The 20,216-nt window shown below is 43.1% G+C and overlaps 1 protein-coding gene across 1 annotated transcript in view; it reads left to right on the forward strand.

The window, feature by feature from the left end:
- The window catches only part of LGMN (legumain), a 35,079-nt gene extending 15,943 nt beyond the window's left edge, over nucleotides 1–19,136 (forward strand). Inside the window, exons 6-14 of the mRNA XM_066607528.1 lie at nucleotides 5,593–5,668; nucleotides 6,631–6,693; nucleotides 7,018–7,084; nucleotides 10,447–10,565; nucleotides 11,480–11,569; nucleotides 12,221–12,421; nucleotides 14,983–15,153; nucleotides 15,755–15,822; nucleotides 17,341–19,136. Coding sequence (XP_066463625.1) covers nucleotides 5,593–5,668; nucleotides 6,631–6,693; nucleotides 7,018–7,084; nucleotides 10,447–10,565; nucleotides 11,480–11,569; nucleotides 12,221–12,421; nucleotides 14,983–15,153; nucleotides 15,755–15,822; nucleotides 17,341–17,383 — 898 coding nt within the window. The 3' untranslated portion in view covers nucleotides 17,384–19,136. The remainder of the gene's footprint in view (nucleotides 1–5,592; nucleotides 5,669–6,630; nucleotides 6,694–7,017; nucleotides 7,085–10,446; nucleotides 10,566–11,479; nucleotides 11,570–12,220; nucleotides 12,422–14,982; nucleotides 15,154–15,754; nucleotides 15,823–17,340) is intronic.
- Nucleotides 19,137–20,216: the final 1,080 nt, after the last annotated feature.

The following is a 20,216-nucleotide window of genomic DNA, read 5'->3' on the forward strand; positions in this document are numbered from 1 at the left end:
TATTTCTATAGCTGGCCACACTAGGGAAGAAAATACTCCAACTCCGCAAATGAGTGCTGTCCTTCACCCATACTAAGTATATACAGTATGCAGCATTTAAATCTATATGTATATTATTATCTACATAGAATGATGAAAACTAACATCGTGCCAAAGGCGATATGGGCTAGCCATTATGAGGCTTAAAGGCAACATTTAAATCATTTAAATCCACTTGAGTCCATATTGAGTTCTAATATCCACTGTGGGGGTTTTTCGAGCAACCTTGACCCTGTGTCTTGCTTGTCTACCATGGGCCAAGGCATGTAGTCTTTGGGACGAAAATGAAGCTGCCCTTCCTGTAAAGGTCTGTTTACACCAAATGATTTATCGTGTGAACCATTTCAGAGTTCGTTCTCTCAGCCTGTTTATACAGGCAGATACATCGTTGGCTCGTTCAAATAAGAAATTGTTGACATTCGCTGTAAAAGTGAAAATAAGATTACAGCATAACTGTACATTAGAAATTACAGGTGTAGAAATGTGGCATACACATAGATCATATGCATACGCTTCCTGCCTTTGTATATTTAGTAAATATACATAGAAATCGTTTAGCACATTTGGAACCTTTTTCGGGATTGTTCATGAACTGGCAAAAGTCCTATAATATGCCTCTGTACCTGGATGGTGGGACAATGGAAGATGTGTTCTTACAACTAAAACAGTCTCCTAACGATTGAGATCCCAAGAGACTCCTCAAGGTCTTTTGATCTTCATATCCTCCCATACCTTAAGAATTTGCTATGTGGAAGCTCCTACCCTTGTCTACAGCGGGAAGAATTAATTTTAATGATTATACTTCCTAAATGCCGGTATGCATTGTCCCATGCTGATATGCCTGTCACAAAGTCCTCTTTAAGTTCCTTAACTCCCTTTCACATCCAATTTTTTTTTTTTTTTTTGGGTGGGGGGTAGGCTAAAACCCAAACTGGCTATATAACATAGGCCTAAGGATCGGGCAGGGGTGGCTTTTCTTTCTTGACTTGCTGGGCAATTGTGCTTCATTTAGTCCTGGTTCACCAATTCCAAACTCCCAAATTCTGAACGCCACCTGTTCCATGTACTTGCATCGGATACTCTTTGGCCAATATTAGAATGTCCCCTGTGTCTAGTATGACATGCTTGGAACATCTCAAAATACCCACATTATATAGATCTTTTGAAGATCAGTATGATATACCTAGAACAGCCTTCTATACACTTCTACAACTGAGACATGCACCTGGTGCATCTGACTTATTAATTTTTTTTCCTAATGAGAGCCTTGTGTGGTGCAGAGTATTAAGGCAGCAGAAATGCAGTCCTAAACTCTTGCTGAATGTTGTGGATTCAATCCCTGTGTGGTTCAGGTTGGTAAAATGAGTATCCAGCTTGCTGGGCAGTAAAAGATGACTGGGGAAGGCAATGGAAAACCACCCCGCAAAAACGGTCTGCCAAGAAAACATCACAATGGGACTCTGCATGGTCGAAACACGTCAGCTTGACCCTGCGTGGTCGAAACATCAACTTTTGACTTGGTCATAAAGGAATAAGTTATTTAAATTTTATTGCATCTTACTGATGCTGCCACGTACATCTTTTTTTGTGAACTTTACTGTGGAATCAAGGTTCAGATTCCTTTGTGGCTGGGCATGAATCTTGCCTCGCCTTGGAGGGTTGCTAATGTGTGCTGCTGGTGAGCATATGTTCCATATTTGTCACTCTAGGAGTCAGTCATGACTCTGTGCTTGCACCAGGGGACTTTACCTTTTTATCTACCCTTTAATAGGCACTTTGAGAAGCCAAGGTCCCCAGGGCGTAATATCTTTCCATATACTCTCCTCACAATTACCAGTGTTTTTTTGTTTTTGCTGCCCAACCGGTCTTGGATAAATGGCGGAAGACTGGCCCACACTGGACAGATGAGCTATTCAGGAAGTCATGGAGTCGTACCTCTGTTTCCCCTGCCACTAATAAGAAATTGGTGCAATTGTTCATTTTCCATCAATGCTTTTTGACTCCATCCTGTTTGTTCCACATGGGTCGGATACACCATCCACAATATCATATGTGCCCTGAACTAAGGGCTTATTTTTTTGTTTCCAACTCGTGTGGGGTTGCCTGGATGTTATGTCATTTGTGAGGGAGTTCTTGAATTGTCTGAAGTACTAGGATTGCTTATCCCTAAAACGCTAGAGGTTTGTCTTTTGGGTTTCCTCCAAGAGGAAAGTTGGTCTCATTATCAAATTTTTTTCCTGAGGAGTTCCCTATTTCTAGCATGAAAGGTTGATGGCCTCAAAATGTATGGCACCTAGGACACCCTGTATTCTGCAATGGAAGAATATGATGAACACTACCCTCCTTATATGAACAAGTGGTTTATTAAAAATGGCAAATGTCCCTAGAAGGTGTAGGGGGGCTGTTGTAATCTTCACTCTGCATTATTAACCCCGTTTAGTCACGGATCGTTATTGAATGTTTTAGCCAGTGAGAGGTAACAGATGTAATCCCCCTCACTACAACATGTTTCTTGCGGCTGTACTTGGTAACTATTGTGAAGCACAGCTTGTACTCGTGCATTGCTGATATCTGTGTGGGCTACTTTCAGGACATGACACTAATATTTTGTTTCCCTGTTTGTTTTTTTTAATGCTTTTTAAAAAAAAAAAATGTTTTAACTCCTTTTATTGAATACGAAGTGCATGTAGTTGGACACTGACAAATAGGCTGAAGAAAAATGGGCTACTTTAAGAGAAAGCAAATATGCCTTGCAGTATATGTAGGCTGTGGTGCCTTTAGGGAGGTATGAGGGTCAGAAAGCAGTGTTACTAAAAACAAAGTAATCCTTGTTCTATGCATGAAAGTAAAGTTATTGCGTGCGCTCGCTGCTCCCACCCCCACCCTACCAAAGGCGTTCTTTCAGGATTTACAGTGTATTGTGAGTTGATCCAGCAATCCCAAATTCTATGGAGTTCAGATTCTGACTTTTTGTGTTTTGTAAACGAGAGAAATGTGTACAAACTCATTCAAATCAATAGGTTCTATTCTCTGTGTATTACACATGCAAATACGCCCGTTTGAAATCAGGCTTAGGGCTCCTTTACACAGCCGAGATTATCACACAAGATTTGTGCATTGTGAGACACACGAATATGAACCTTATTCTTTTGAATGTGGTCATACATCTGAGCTATTTTTATTTATTTATTTTCTTCACACCGCATCGCCCATTGTTTTCAATGGGGCCTGCGGCAGCATCGCGCCACGTGCTGGGTGCCATGCGAGGTTTCCCATTGAAAACAGTAGGGAAACACTCTGCAATCTGCCACCGTGGCTGTCAGAAATACAAAAACACCTTGCATCCGCGGCGAAATCGCATGTTAGTGAGCGCGATATCTGGCCGCGTTTCGCAACCCGATATCGCACTTATGCGTGTGGAATTGGCCTAAGAGTGAATTTAGGTGTGGCATATTTGCACAGGTAAATTTTTTTTTATTTTAATGGTAGCTGTGCCTGCAGTTTCCAGCGCCAGCCACTGCACAAGGTTTGGAGCTATCCGCTTCCACTCCTTACACTGTCTTGTGGCGCTGACAGTGGATTCCTGAGCAGCTGATTGGCCAAGATCCTTAGCGGCAGATTCCGGCTGATTACTATTGCTCGTCGATCTTGAGCAGAGGTTATCAATAGAAATTGCCTGCAAAAATCCCTTTTTAATATGGGGTAAAAGGATGCAGATATATTGACTACCTCTTCTGAAGATACGTCATTAATATCAGACTGGTGGGGTCTGCCATCCAGCACACCCACCAATAAGCTGTGTGAAGATGCTGCGACTAGTATACCAGCTCAGTCCCATTTACTTGAATGGGACTGAGCTGCTCTCAGGCCATGTGACTGATAAATGCGATGTCAAAGACCTGAGAAGAGGAGGCGATGTGCATGGGAGCACCGTGACCTCTTTAAGCAGATTATTGCAGTGGTCTGAAATGGCAGATGCCCACCATTCTGATATTGATAACCCATCCTGAGGACAAGTCATCAATATCTTAAGGCCCATTTAGGCAGAACGATTATCGCTCAAAATTTGCTCGAAAGCTGACTTTTGAGCGATAATCGTTACGTCTAAACGCGCGACCATCGTGCAATGTTCATTTATTGCTCATTTCTAGCCATCTAGAAATTAGCGATGAGCCTGATCAGTGCCGCACGCTCATATCTCAGCAGGCGGCGCTGATGGCATTTTTTCAGCTGGTATCCCGCTGGCAGTTCTTAGTGGGGCACCAACTGAAAGCTCTGAGAGCAAGGCAGCTGTTTGTATATACAAAACAGCTACGTTGTTCTCGGCACTATCACGGCGGTATCCCGCGTGCATAACTTTTAAGTAGCTAATTAGCTACTTAGAATTATGCAAAAATGATCGCTCAAAACTGTCACTCAAACTGTCATTTGCGCGATCATCATTCTGTGTACATGGGCCTTTAGTCTTCAAAAAGCCCTTAAAATCGGTATTCTACTCCCAGTTATTGTCCTTTTTGTCAAGGTTGTAGTAGTGTGGATCTAGTGAGCGTTGACTTCATTTCTTTCTGGTGTTTGGATGATCAAGATAACCAACCTTTAAAATTTTAAACATCTGATCCAACTTCTATCATCTTCCTTTCTTTACATTCATTTTTACCCTTAACAGCTGGCTATATGGAAGCAAGGGCTCCTTCACATTGGCGATCACGATATTCCTGCAAGAAAATCGTGCCTTTTTTTTTTTTCTTGTGATTTATGAGCGTCAACCCAGCTTTTTTTCTCGCAAAAACATTATTGCCACTTTCAATTTTTCTTGTGGTGTGGTTTTTTTTTCGTTTGTTTGGTTTTTTTTTTCCACACGTGATTTTTGCCTCCATGCGATTAAAAAGGAGGCTCCATAGGGAAACATGGGAGATTAAGAAAAAAAAAAACAAAACTAGAAAAATAGAGCAGGCCGCAATTTTTTTTCTTGCAACATTGTATGAGTGAAAACATTGCAAATGTGAAGGAAAGCATGGGTTTCCTAATTCTGCTTTTTCACTCCCTCTCACATCTTGTGTGTGTGCGTGCGTGCGCGCGCTCTGTGTGTTTTTTTGGTTTTTTTTTGGGGGGGGGGTTGTTTTGTCCCCCCCCCCCCCCCCCCAGTATGAAGGAGCCCTGACCATACTGTGTAGATGGCCATGAAATCGCTGCATTAGTATTAAGCTACTGTCCTCTCTCTACACTGTCACTTCCAAGAATTGTAGGCTATCACAAGACTTTACAAGTGACTACAGACAATAGATATAGCTTGGTGTATACGACTGAGCTAGATAACACCTGTCGATGATCTGATACCTGTTGGGGCTGAGCAACCATCCCATGACACCTGGGAAACCATCCTGTCTGACCCTCTTGTCACCTGGAGTTGCTTAATTCCTCCCCCACACACGGCAAGCTATTAAATAGGGGGAGTCTTAGCTGCTTGAATGATCATGTATCCTGAAGTTATAACACGTGGTTGTTGGTACATGAAGGTTTATATAGGATCACTTTTTGTCTTTGTTCTTTCAGCGGACCGAACGACAATGTGTTTGTCTACTTCACTGACCATGGTGCGCCGGGACTGCTGGCTTTCCCCAGTGACGATGTAAGTTTCTCTCTCTACCTTCTAGTTCTCGGTTACCTCTATGATGGGGTTTTACCCTTGGTGGAGATTATTAATAGAAGAGCATCGTACTGTCGTCCAGATGTAGAGAATCCAGAAATGAAACTAGTATGAGCTGTAATGATGCATTGCTAGTTTTATTAACCCCTTAATGACTTAAGAGAAGCAGCAAACTCCAACTATAAGATCCAGAGCTCCTGCAAGGAGACCTCCAATCCACCCAAGAACCATTACCTGTGTTCCCCACCTAGATATCTTCGTGCCAGCACTTGTTTCTCTCCTCTGCTGGATAGACTAGAAGGAATAATTCATTCTAAAAATGTTTTTAGGTTTAACCCCCTTAGTGGCACGCCCAGAAAATCTCCGGGGCTTGCTGCACTGACCATGCAGTTAAAATTGTTATAATGTATTCTTTCATTACAAAAAATGTTGCAATGTGATTGTTGCATTCCGTAATAAATACTTGCGAGATTAAATTGCATTGTTGACTCATTTAAAAAACCCGCCTTGTGAGGCATGAGATGGTAATAATAAACCTGCCACTGAAGGGGTTACTCACTCTGTATATGAGTTATGGGCCATTTACATGTAACTATTATCACTCAAAATGTGTTAACGAGTTGATTTGGGTGATCATCGTGCAGTGTAAATGCAAAAAAACTTGTTAACTCTTTGTTCGCTTGTTGGCTCTGACTTTCAGTCAGCATAAAAACTGTCGCTGAATCGCAGGCTTCTCATTACGTGTAAATGCTCACTTAGGGGGTGAAGAGCCGAGTGAGAAGCCCGTGATCCATCGAAGTCTTTCTGTCTAAACAGTCTGCATGAGCGCTAACTACCTAAGCGGTGATGTCCGCTCTAGTGCGGTCGTTTAGACGACTGTCGTCCCGTGTAAAAGGGGCATAAGGTATAATGGTGTATCACGTAACCTATGTCTTTTGTCACAGCTACATGTCGAAGATCTCAACGTAACCATTCAGTATATGTATGAAAACAAGAAATACAAAAAGGTAATCCTCCTCTGCACCAACCCTTCCCATATATTCACTGTCCGTAAATCCTTATTTGTATCACATCTGAAATAGCTTCCTAGTTGTACTTAAACATGTATCGGCATAGGTAATCCTCCGTGATGCTTACCTGCACTGATATAGTGGAAGTAGTCCTTGGCTGTGGGAGCGGTACTGGTTTTTAATCTCTGATTGTAAACCAGATATTTCCATTCGCAGGCAGAAAGCAGTCAACTTGTAGAACGTTTCAATATACAATTTATTAGAAAGTTTGTTTTTTACTATTAAGGAGACCTTGGTGATTTCTTGTGTTTTCACCCACAGATGGTTCTCTATATTGAGGCTTGTGAGTCTGGCTCCATGATGAACCATCTCCCCAATAACATTAATGGTAGGTATGGTGGTGACCTATTGCATGCTAGACTCTCACTGGCTGCTCCGGCCAAACTCTTGGTTTCCACTTTGCAATAGTTTTTTTCATAAATGTGTTTTTTGACACTTTAGGATTATCACATTTTCTGTATTATTGAACCGTCATATGCTGAAACCATCTTAAATACGTACACACAATCAAATTTCCTGTTAAAGTAGAGAGCCTCCATAAAGGCAACACTATCCCAAAATGCTAACCCTTTAGGCTGGATTTACTCACTTTTTTTTTTGCTCTTTGCGTGCCTGTTGGTGTATTCTACTGCACCTTTTGCGTTCGCAGGGCATGTTCATTTCTGAAAACATGCCCCCGATTTAAATGGTGGACACCTGACTGGCTGAGATCCTGAGCCGCAGATTACTATTGCTGATCTATCCTGAGCATAGGCCATCAATAGAAATTGACTGGAAAACCCCTTTTTAATATTAGGTAAAAGGATGCTGTGAACCCAGCCTTGGTATTAGTGTATCTTGACATCACCGGAAGTTAGGGGTGTGACAGGGCTTACATAGAAGGATGACCCTGTCACACCCCTACCTCTGCATTGGCTGTTAATGAGCATGCTGGGCCGTGCCCCCACAGCAGTGTTACTCAGCTGCCGGCGGCTCGGTGGTCTGTGGTACCATGCGGCTCTGTTGGGTGCAACTTGTCGTGCAGCAGAGCCCTTCTGAGGTCTCCCACTGCAGGGCCGGAGGAGCGGGGAGCCACAGCAGCAGTGGGGAGCAGCGCCGTGGACATTGCGGAGCACAGAGGAGACTGCAGCTAGCCCCACCTCAGACTCCAGAAGCCAGCGACGGAACAGCGACCGTGGAGCGCAGCGGGTGACAGAGCGCCACACTGCACACAAGTGTGGAACCTCCGCACTTAGCCACCGCAAGAGACCGGCACAGCGGGGAGAGGAGTCCACCGCCAGAGCCTGCAGAGCAGCTGGTGGGAAGGTGATCACCGGGACTGGCTTAGCACAGAGCAGAGGCAGGGGGACATTAGTCTTTCAGTCCAGCGCTGTAAGCCGCAGCGTAGCCAGGGGAGGTGAGCATTGCATAGCGGCTGAGCAGGGAGCACAGACGGGGGGGGATAGGGCACTGAACCTAGGCTATTTTGCTGAGCTCCGGCGGCTTCTCGCACAAATCCAGAGCAGTAGGACCTTCAACTCTTGAGCCAATAGGGAGCTAATGGTGTGAGAGGGGTGTTCCTCCTGTCAAACCCCTAGCTTCCTGGTGGCGTCAAGATACACTAATACCCCCAGCCTTAATCTGGCTCTTTATGATTAATCCCATGATAGATTACAATAAATTTCCAGATGCTGGCATGTATACCAGCACACTGCTTGCATTGTGGGTGTCTTTGTGATCTTCAGGAGCCAGGTTGGTAGATATTACAAGTGCGTTTATAAAATAGGATTGCCAAGGAACTGGATTTCAGGATATCCCAAGCCCTTGGATACATGAGTGTGTTGACTTTTGCTGTGCATGCACCTTTTTATTCCAGTTTCATTCCTCCCAATGTTGCACTCAACACACATCTTGCAGCTCGTGATCTAACCTCGTCATCACCCACTCCTACATCACAGATTGCAGAAGTGAAAGCGGTGCAGGATTTTGGGGAACAGTTTTATACACTGTCATGACTCGTGATATCCTGCACTTTGTAGTCATGTGATTGGCGGAATTACGTTCTAACCATGAGAACATGAGTCAAATTCCCTGAAGCAGTAGAAAAGAAAATTAAAGATTTGTGTATACTTAATACATAAAAACAAATTGATACAAAAAAATGCATCTTCTAGTTCAGACAGTCTGATACTCCAGCCCTTGTTTTTACCATAGAAATGACCTCCTTAAATAGTCCACTGCCTGGTATGTGAAGTCTGCTTCTAGTAAGGGCTCATGTCCACGGGCAAAATAAGAATTAAAATCCGCAGCGGATTTTAACTCTTCTTCTGCCCGCGGATCCGCACCCCATAGGGATGCATTGACCACCCGCGGGGTAGATAAATACCCGCGGATCGTCAATAAAAGGAATTAAAAAAAAAAATGGAGCATGAAAAAATCCGGACCATGCTCCATTTTCATGCGGGTCTCCCGCAGGGACGGCTCCCGCGGGCTTCTATTGAAGCCTATGGAAGCCGTCCAGATCCGCGGGAGACAAAAATCAGAGTTTACTCACCCGCTCCGGTTCTTCTCTTCTCCGCGGCGCCATCTTCTCTCAGTCGCGGCCGGATCATTTTGCTTCGGGCCGGCGCATGCGCGGGGCACGTCACCGACGTCATCCTGCACATCCACCGAGCCGAAGAAAGAAGATCCGGCCGCGACGCACAGAAGATGACGCCGCAGCGAAGAGAAGAAACGGAGCGGATGGGAGGTGAGTTTATTCTTATTTATTGTTATTTTCAGCGCTCATGTCCGCGGGGCAGGAGGGACCCGCTGCAGATTCTCCATGGAGAATCTGCAGCGGATCTGATTTTCCCCGTGGACATGAGGCCTAAGACACTGAACTGGATAACTGGAAGTGGGGAGAGTACTGTTCGTGCTGCCCATAGAAGTTTATGGGGAGGAAGAGGGAAGTAGAGAGACACTGTTATAGCTAATGGTGTTTACTGCCTCACTGCTACTGGAATCTCCTCTATACAGCTCAGTACTACTAGACGTATAATGTCCTCCATGCTGTTGTTTCTGTGTGCTATAGAGAGAAGATATTCTGCTCTCCGTTGTGTGCAGTGTATGGAGAGCCTCATAGCTGCAGTCTCCACCCATCAGCTCACGGAAAACAGAGAGTTAGAGCCTGCAAAGGTGAAAACTGCAAAAAAAAAAATTGCAGGTCATATAATAGCTAGATAAAGTGTTCCTCATGTGCAAGCTTTACTTATGGCAGCTTTACTTTAAAAAACCACCTGAAAGTGTGGGTACGCATTAAGCAAACGCACCTGTTTTTTTTATTTTATTTTTTTATATTTGTCCCATCTGAGGACTAAAAACAGTGATCTAGAGTAACGCGGACAGGCAAACTGTCAAACTATTGGACTATGCATCTTGTACACTGTGGGCACTTTGCTAGGCTTTCTTAGAAACCCATGAGCATCCAACAATGGCAATGTGGGGTGCTGGCAGAGAGAGGAGGCTATCAAATATGGGATACTGCCTGTGTATTACAGCTGACACATGATAGACTAGCTTTTATGCCAATGCAATCTACAGAAAGTAGCATTACATCCTAGTTCAGTCAGGACGTAATGCTATGTCCATTTGCAGTAGGGAGTTAGATGATGACTCTAGAACCATATAGGAATTAACAGCTAATGGACAGAGCATGGTTTGTCTTTATAGTCTATGCAACCACAGCAGCCAACCCTCATGAGTCGTCGTATGCCTGCTACTATGATGAAAAGAGAGACACTTACCTGGGAGATCTGTACAGTGTCAGCTGGATGGAGGACTCTGATGTGGTGAGTTTAACTATTTACTGTTAACTAGAGATAAGCGAGCATACTCGGTAAGGCGATATACTCAAGAGAGCTGCAAAGGGGGTCGGGAGGGAGAGAGAGGGGGATCTCTCTGTCTCCTCCCCGCCCCCCCCCCCCCCCCCCGAATCTTCAGGGACGAGCCAGCAGGTACTCGAAAAAGGCGCTGCTATCTTGAGTATATCGCCTTACTGAGTTTGCTCGCTCATCTCTACTGTCAACCCATGTCCATAATTGTTGCAGTCCTTAAATGCGTATTCTCATCCTGCGGATACTCCATGTCCTATTCCAAACTGCCTGTTTGATCAGCCACTATTAAAATAGAGGTGGCTTAAGTGCTGCGTTGTTTAAATAGAAGTGAATGTGAGTTAAGGTGGGGTGGGGATTCTCTAGAATGTTCAGATATTTTGTTCTGCCATGGCTGATGGAGACCTTAAGAGTGCTGAAAGCTTGTTTTTTTTTTGTTTTTTAAAGGTACCTTATCTACAAGATGTTTTGTACCACTAGATGGTTAATAATCCTGATTTGAGGTCAGATGATTAGCTTCTATCATTGCATCCGTTTCAAGCCTGAGGGTGCATTTACACGGGCGAGAAAGTCAAGTTTGTGCGTTGCGAGACAGATGAAAATACAACCCATTTGCAATAGGTGTATTTACATGGGCAACTTTCCCATGTAAATACACTTTAAAATATAAAAATCAAAGCATGCTCTATCCATGCGAGTCTCGCACAAGAATAGATTATGCACATGTGTCTCCCACAGATCACATATCACACGGACGGGCTATAACTGCTGTGTGATTCAAGTTGAATCTGAGAATGTTGGGCACAGCTCTGTGCCCCATCTGAATGCACCCTAACGCCTATAAAATAAATACCCCCTTTTTTTCCTTCCAGGAGGATTTGAAGAAAGAGACTTTACACGAACAGTTTGTCCTGGTCAAGAAACACACAAACACCAGTCATGTGATGCAGTATGGGAACAGGGTGAGTTGCAAAGAAGAAAAATTCATAACTGTGTCCAATAAATTCTATTCTGCACTCGCAGTATATTTCTTTCTAAGAAGGTTAAGCGACAAACAAAAGGCAACTAAGTTCCAAAGGGCTCATCGCCCAGTGATCTGTGCCCCTTGTAATTAAGCAGATTTTCTACTTTTGGACTGTAAAGGCTTTTTTAGGAACTTTTTTTTTTTCCCAGTTGACAGTCTGTTTACAAGGGCCGATGAACAAGCGAATGCTTGTTGTTTGGCTGATTGTCCATTCGTTTTTAGTAAGGCTAAAGCTGATTGGATGTACTGTACATCTCCCCTTGGGAACAGGAAGTTGTACACATGACCTATGGGGACGAATGATCATAGTAGCTATAATTTGTCCCCGTCGCTGCAATTCTAGACCCATGTGAATGAGCGCCAATCTACATGATTATTGATCGACGTTCCTTTACATTGGACCAATAATCGGCCCAGGTAAAAGGACCTTAAGGTGTATGACAACACCTTTTGGAAGCTGTAACAGTCATTTTGGATGGAATTTAACAATTGGATAGCGGGGCTTGATTCCGAGACTTGTTGGCAGAGATTGCAATCTACACTGTCAGCTTTGACCTTCTATCATGTACTTTTGCTATTCTGTTCACAGACCATCTCCCACATGAAGGTGAAGCAATTTCAAGGCAGTGGTAAGACAGTGGCTCCTCGTCTCAGCTTAGAACCAGTGAAACGGATGGATTTGACCCCGAGCCCAGATGTTCCTATGGCCATCCTGAAGAGGAAATTTATGGCCACTAATGATAAGACGGAGGCGAAGGATATTCTACACAAAATCAGGTCGCTGCAAGAGGTAAAATTATACCTGGCACACAGGAATAATGCTGCCCAATGTTCGGAATATTCCTTCACCATACATGAGCATGATGGGCTCACCTGATTGTCAGCAGTTTATGCCTCTCTCCCTATTGAGAACAAATGCACAGAACTCGCTGGCAGCTCATCTCCCTTGAAAAGAAAAAATGTTGAAATCCCTTTATCTGTCAGGGTAGAGTCGGTAAACCCACCATGCACTCCAGATGGTTTGACTGACATTCACCTAATGTGTGTGACCACCTTAATTTAAAGTTGCTGACTTGTCCTATTTTCTCAGATTCTTTTCCTAGAGGCAACAGTCAAACTTTCACAAGGATTGGCACCAGGTGTAAATTGCACCAAAAAAACTGTCATACATTTTTTTTTTTTATACCGGACACGTCTAACAAAGGGTTATGGCTTAAATTAATCAAATTATGCCAAAACGTTGGCGCCAATTACACTCTTGGTTGGCATAAAATTAGACTAGACAGTCTTAAAAGTTGACATTTATTCAGTGGAGCCACTGTGATAAACCTGGTGCCTTTAAAAACTGTCTAGTCTATGTTTGCACTAATTGATAGACAGTATTAGCAAATCTGCCTCATTGACTATATGAAGAGTACGACCCCTAACAAAGTAATACACACTGCGTGCCGCACTTGGGACTTTTGACACAAGTTTATGCAGCCCTCAAAAACTTGAGTATAAATATGATGACTGATTCTCTTTTAATCACTGTTTACTGCAAAGTGGCCTTTCCATCTCTGGTAATTTTATGTGTGTGTGTTATATAGAATATCTCGCTTGTTTATTTTATTTTTTTGTTTTATCACTTTCTATTAAAGTTTGCATATGTAGTAAAATAAACAGTAGCCAGTAAGTCTCGCGGGACTGTATAAATTGTGTGAAACATGTAGTCATAACATTTTCTTGTGTAGTTTTAAGATCTAGTGTAGTTTATGAATTTCTCCTTTTGATTTGATGATGTCAACTTTCACATGGATATCTCTAGGATCCAGAGGCATAACTCTTGGGCCCAATGTAAAACCTGTAACAGGGCTCCCAACTATAATGCTTTATTCATAGTACTGGGCTCCCTATATGGAGAAGAGAGGCCTTATGGGCCCCCTAAGGCTCCTGGGCCCGGGTGCAACCGCATCCTCTGCACCCTCTATAGTTACGCCCATGCTAAGATCTAATCTTTATTTTTATAAGGTATTGTGCATCTAATATTTTAGCCAGGGTCACAGTTTTCGCCCCCAACTATAAATTGTTTAAACATCTTCATTAAGAAAAAAAAATCCCCACTCTTGACACCACTAGCACAAGGGTGCCTGTGTGTGTCAAGTGCTGAGTGGTATTTTAGGAAAGTGCCAGGTATTTTAATTCCCTATGGGTACAGGAGTCTAGTAATCTTAGGTTTTATTTGTACGTGTGAAAATTTTTGTCCTGGCTACAGCAAAATGTTTAACCACCCTGTCAACACAAGAGTTAATGCTGATGACAAGCAGATTCTGTGCTGTAACCGCTTCCTGTCACATGAATCTGGATTTTCGTACGGTCATAGTATTGTTATTGTGACATCCTCATCCTCACACATCAATATGAGGAGGATAGGAAGAGATGATGCAGATAAATGCTGAACTGGGCAAAATCCTCATCGATGACAAATGCTCACATGATGGTCATATGTTTATTCCACAGAGAAGTGATGGTGACCAATACACCTTTAGGCCGCTTTCACACAGCTAAGAAAATCGTGCATCTCCCAACATACAAATCTTGCACAAATATGAACCCCATTCTTTTGAATGGAGTCATAGAACATGCCATGATTTTATGTTTATGTATAACTATTCGCATTCCTTGGAACACCGCCCATTGTTCTCAATGAGATAGGAAAACACATTGCATGGCATGTGATGTACATGTGAGTACGATGCAAGGATTCCCATTGAAAGCAATGGGAGACAGTTGCCTATCCTCCGGCACGGCTGAAAGACGCGCCAGAGGATCCTACTTTACCTGGAGTGATGGAAGGCATTTTTGAAGAATGCCTTAAATCCGCTGGTAACTCGTCAGATATCACACTTGCCCGTATGTAGGAAACCTTAGAAGGAGAGTAGCAACAACAGACTGAACTTAAGTCAGTGACTGGCAATTTAAAAGCTCCACTCAAAGTTGTACTGGCTGAATTTACAGTACAACTCTGCACATGGAAGCAATGGGTACCAGAAATGACGCCACTGGGACCCACAGGGACAGATTTTTATTTTATTATTTTTCTTTAAATACAGAATGATCTGGGTCTCCCAAACTGGTTAGCTATGTGGAGGGACATATGGCCACTATTACTCTACCCAACTTTCCACAGACCCTGAGTGATATGTAGATGCACTACACTAACTTCTGTTAGTGTATATTAGATCCTGGGTGCCTTGGATGTTACAGCTGAAAACCTCTCAATTATAACTGGGTAGTGCGAAATCTATACACTAATGGAGTCGCCTCCTTCAGGAATTGTCTGACATCATTCGGCTTCTTCATTCTTCACAGGCAAAATCGCTGATTAAGGAATCTGTGAAGAAGATTGTTATCCTGGTGACGGAATCTGAAGAGTTGGCAAATGACGTATTCACCGACCAAGTTATCATCAATGACATGTCCTGTTACCGCTCGGCAGCGGAACACTTCAAGATGCGCTGCTTCAACTGGCACTTCCCTCTGGTGAGACCTTAGACAATAAAAGGGGTTTCTCACAACTTAAAAATGCTTCACAGCCCCTCTGTCCTTCCTGCTTGCTCCTGCAGCCAACCACTGGCCACATCAGTGACCACCTATAGCCAATTGGCTTCAGCAGTCGTGTCCTGGTCCGCAGCAATGAAGGAGGCAGTACTTGTGAAGCATTATTAGTCCGGGAAGCTGTGTTTGATACTCACTGGGTGCCTCGTTCTAGCACTGCAAGTTGGCCTGCACACATAGTGACCGCTCTGTGCATGCTCTCCTCAAGAGGAATAGAAGGTTCCCTTTCAATCGGGGCACAGTCCATCATGCCCAGTGGTCTGTCTATCTGATGAGTTTTAACTGGCAAGAAGCGCCATGTAGTGTTACTTAACTATAACATGGGCCCACTTGGTTTTAAGAAGCCGATGTGTCCTTGGCTAGAGAGTGTCACCTGCTGAGCTCTGCTATATAGTTAGTTTATAGGTCCTGCTATGTGGAAGTTGGTTGGTTTGGGGTTAATCCAAGGAGGATCTTTTTTAAGACTACACTCCTGTGTATGTGAGATCAGTATGTCTGAGAAATAATGACTCTCTTCTATTTGCAGTATGAATATGCAATGAGACAGCTGTACGTTCTGGTGAATTTATGCGAGTTCGGTTACCCCCTGGAAAGGTAAATATCCACCATTCTTCTCAATACACATTTGTTTAGTGCAGGTGTAATATACAGACTGACCCTCTCCCAGGGATTGGGTAATCACGGATCTTTGTTTTTGTTCACGGGATTATACATTTGAGGTTAACCAGCTGACACTCCACTTGATTCCTAAATTCCCAATTCTCTTAAAGCTGCCTGCACACAGGCGAGTCAGATTCCGCATGTGGAATCTGACCCTGGCAGCAACGGCGTCCGCGCGAACTTGTTTTCCTTTTCGGTGCTGCCGAAGGTTCTACGGCTCACAGTTGGACATGTGCAGTACAGATTTTTTTTTTTTACTAAACTCCGGCGTCATTGCCTAGCGCTAACGCGGAATCCGTGACCTTGATATTGCGGAAGGGCTGCGAATCGGACTGCTTCCATTGACATCAATGGAAACCATCTGCGTAAAAATGGATCATGCTGCAATTGGTTTTAGCTCGTGTGCAGGAAGAATCACCTTTCCTAAGCATGCTGTGGGTGGTATTTGCTGTGGGAGCCAGAGGCGGACGCCTGCCGCGGATTCTGTAATGCAAATCTGGCGGCCTAATGGTGTTTGATCTTTTGAGGTTATCTATACCTGGGAAGAGTAAAATCAATATAATGCTTTCACAAACTCATAGCTGGCAACTTTGTATGTACGATGTAATAAACTTGTTATAAAATAAGCAGAACAATTACCTGCAATTCGGTTGACCTTAAGCTGCTTGCACACGGCAGAGCCGGATTGTGCATGCTGGAGCCTGCAGCAGAATTTGGCCCTGACAGCCGCGGCGTTCGCGCGTACCTGTCTCTTGTTTTTATTTGTACGGAGGATGAACCTGGCGGCTCATCGTCAGACATGCGCAGTACAAAATTGCAATTGGTTTATATATGGTAAATTACTGGCATTCACAAGATCCTGACTTCTGGTTATCTACTGCAGAGCCACACTTACTATTCTGCTAGTTTTTTGAAACTGTTAAAAAGGAGATTTCTATTGTCAAGCTTGTTGACAGTTTGTGAGCTCCTCTTAAGGAAGGGGTGGGATTTTGCCTACAGAGCCTGGTGCAATGAAGATGCTTCCCAGAATAGACTTCACCAATGCAAGCTCTGTGCAGACAGTCAGCAAGCAGGGTGTGCTGGGAAATTGGCTGCATTCACATCCTGCAGCTGCAGAGCAGAAGAGTATAATCCAGCGTGTAACTCGGCTCAATACAAGATCTATAATGCATGTACACAGTGACTGCAGCAGCAGAATAGTGAGTGCAGCTCTGCAGTAAAATACAGGATGGAACTCAGGATCAGTACAGGATAAGTAATGTAATGTATGTACACAGTGACTCCACCAGCAGAATAGTGAGTGCAGCTCTGCAGTAAAATACAGGATGTAGCTAATATAGAAGTATAAATCTATAAAAACATTTCTCATCCTAAACTTTTTCCTAAAATGACTTCATTGTTTCTGAAGATTCATTCTGTATTAAAGGGACACTTCACCCTTTCATCTTGCAGGATCCAGCATGCTATGGATAACGTGTGTGAGAACCTGAACTGATGCAGCAAGTAATACAGCACGTGTGGCGAAACCAGAGAGGCGGATGATCAGCGGATTCTGCGTTTCCTCCAGCTGCAGTTGTTACTCCTAACACTCGGCTCTGCTGTACAAGACCTGTGACTCCATAACCTAGGACTGTATCCAGTAATATGGAGCAAAATTGTCTCCTTCAACCCTCTATGGCCTGGGTCAGACTACCCAACCAGAAAAACTAGAGAGGACTGTAATGCCCTCACATGATTCCACTTGGTGGTCTTCAGTGGCGATGATGATGGCTAAATCATGCTCAACCACTATGAAAGGCTTTTGATCAATGTAAGATTAGTAACGATTGCTGCTTTCAAATAGGATTCTGCAAGTTTTTATAATCTGAAGTGTCACCAATAGATTTTTTTTTTAATATGTAGATTGTATTTTAAAAGACTACTCCCATTTAAACTTTTTTTTTGTCAATTAAACCAGCAGACCCATCGTCAGGATTAACTAAAGTCTAAAGGCAGTAAATCACTTCAGCTCTTCAACCCCTTTAATATGAATGACCTGCTTCATCACAGTAGTTGGGTGTGAACTTCCTGGTAAGAAGGTCCCACCTTGCCCAGAACCTCATTCATAATGTCATACAGTAGATAACTAGTGAAATCTCACATTTTATGTATACAATATTATGCATACATTCAAAACTACCATATAAATGCAGTACACACGTTTCTTTAGTGAGAGCTGTGATAAGTCCCAGACTCCTAGCTTTACACTTTATATTGTTATGGGAAGGTGTTGCTTCCAGGAAGTCTGCACTCAACTTCTATGGTGCGCCAAGTCATGTACATGCTGGGCATGCAACATATATACTTTTTTCTTTGCGGGGGGTGCGGAGCAGTTTTAATTGAAGGAAAAAGTTTTTGCTTTAAAAAAAGACTGTCACCAGGACTACCTTGCCTTCTAAATATCACTTGACCTTAAGTGGCTTTAGATGGTAAAGTTTCTTTCCTGTCGCTACTTAAAATTTTACTATCCAGACAATGGATTAACAACTCTGCTGGTTTCCATATGTTGGCTCTTATTCCAGTTTCCGATGTAGCTCTTGTGCAGTATTAGTCACTTCCAGAGCTGCATTCAAACTTCTGTTGGTGCCCGCTGTAGGGCATCACATTCTCTGCTATGGCATGCTGTGGGAGATAATGTTGTACTGCATGAAACTACTGGACAGGGACTACATTTTCCACATCTCATTGTGCAGGTTTGTGAATGCAGCTCCTGATGTGACTTAAGTTATCAGGACATACTTTGAAGTGTATTTACCAAGTTGCTTACCATTAGGTGTAGACTTAAACCATCAGGTTGTTCTTCAGGACACCCTAGGGACATTCTTCAAAACTGGTGCAAAAGAAAAAGTGGAGAAGTTGTCCATTGAAGTTTGAGAGGTGCTGTTGTCCATGGCAACCCAAGTGCTGCCATCTTGATACATCTTGCCTACTACAGCCATACAATTTCTGCTTTAATATTGGCAGGAGCAAATCAATGGCTCTGGGCGTTTATGGTAATGTCTTGTTCCTATATCTACTCCTACAAACCCTCAGACACTGGCGTTATACTGTAATGTACTTAATAATGTCATATTATAACTCAGCCCCAAGGCAGCAAGAAACTGTGATTAAATACAAGTTTAAAAGTGTCAATCTAAGCAAGATTTTTCTTCTGTTTGATGCACTTGACTGCGTTTTTAGCAGTAATGATTAAATATCTTGACATCTAATGCTCTTATCTCATTATTGGATATGAATTCTAGTCCATTCTGTCATGGCACCGCTGCTCTCTAGGGAATACATTACAGGATAGGTGTGTTGCAGCTCTAGTATAACAGATTACTCAGGCTGTGCAGATTCTGTACAATCAGCATTTCCATCGCATGTGAATTCGCCACATTTCCTGCATAACAGGAAAAAAATACTTGAATCTTCACTTAATTGACACTACATGAAATTCCTGGGTGGACTGCCAATGACTGTATGAGGGAATTTGGGTTGAGGGGGTTTCTCAGTTGGTTCTATGCAGAAGCTACCAAGATAGTGTAAATTGCCCATGAGAGCAAAAATGTAGAGAAACTTAAATTATGGGATTGCAAGCTTATCAGTTCTCATACACTATGAGTAAACTTTAGGTCATCTTTTAATAAATATGGCACAGCATTATATGGCCAGCTCAGTTGCACATGTGCTGGAGCTGCCACAGTACAGTCCTGAAAAACCATCTGTGCAAACCTAGCGTCCAGTCCCAAATAATGGAGGACATGGAATACAAGAGGATTAAAATCTTAAACACTGGAGGAGAAGGTATACCAACTGAAGTTAATAGAAAGGGGCATGGAGATATCAGATACTCAGTGGGAATTCCTTTGGCCCTAATAACTTAGAATCAAAAGTATTTACATATGTTTTCTCAGGTGTCCAATTACTTTGGTAGGATAGTATACAAGCTGGTATACTGTCCATTTAAAATCTGCAAATAAGGGAGATGGAATAATACCTCCACACTGCCACCTATTGGAAGGCAGCATTCCTTCAAGCCAAAGTCAGACTCTTTATACAACCCTTGTAACAGTGACTGTACATGGAGTTTAGCTTTGCTTTTAATCCCCAGACAACAGTTTCAGGGTGTTTGCCCTTCATCAGTGTACAGTAGGAGTCTGGCTCTGCTAGTGAGAGGCCTGGAACGGGGAGTCAGAAACTATCTTTTCTCCCTGGGGAGAACACCTAGACTGTGAATGAGGAGACTCAAAAGGCCATTCATGCTCCTGGGTACTATGCAAATAAGGGAGATGGAATAATGGCCATTT

The sequence above is a fragment of the Eleutherodactylus coqui genome, chromosome 6 (assembly GCF_035609145.1).
Source record: "Eleutherodactylus coqui strain aEleCoq1 chromosome 6, aEleCoq1.hap1, whole genome shotgun sequence".
Classification (NCBI taxonomy): Eukaryota; Metazoa; Chordata; class Amphibia; order Anura; family Eleutherodactylidae; genus Eleutherodactylus; species Eleutherodactylus coqui.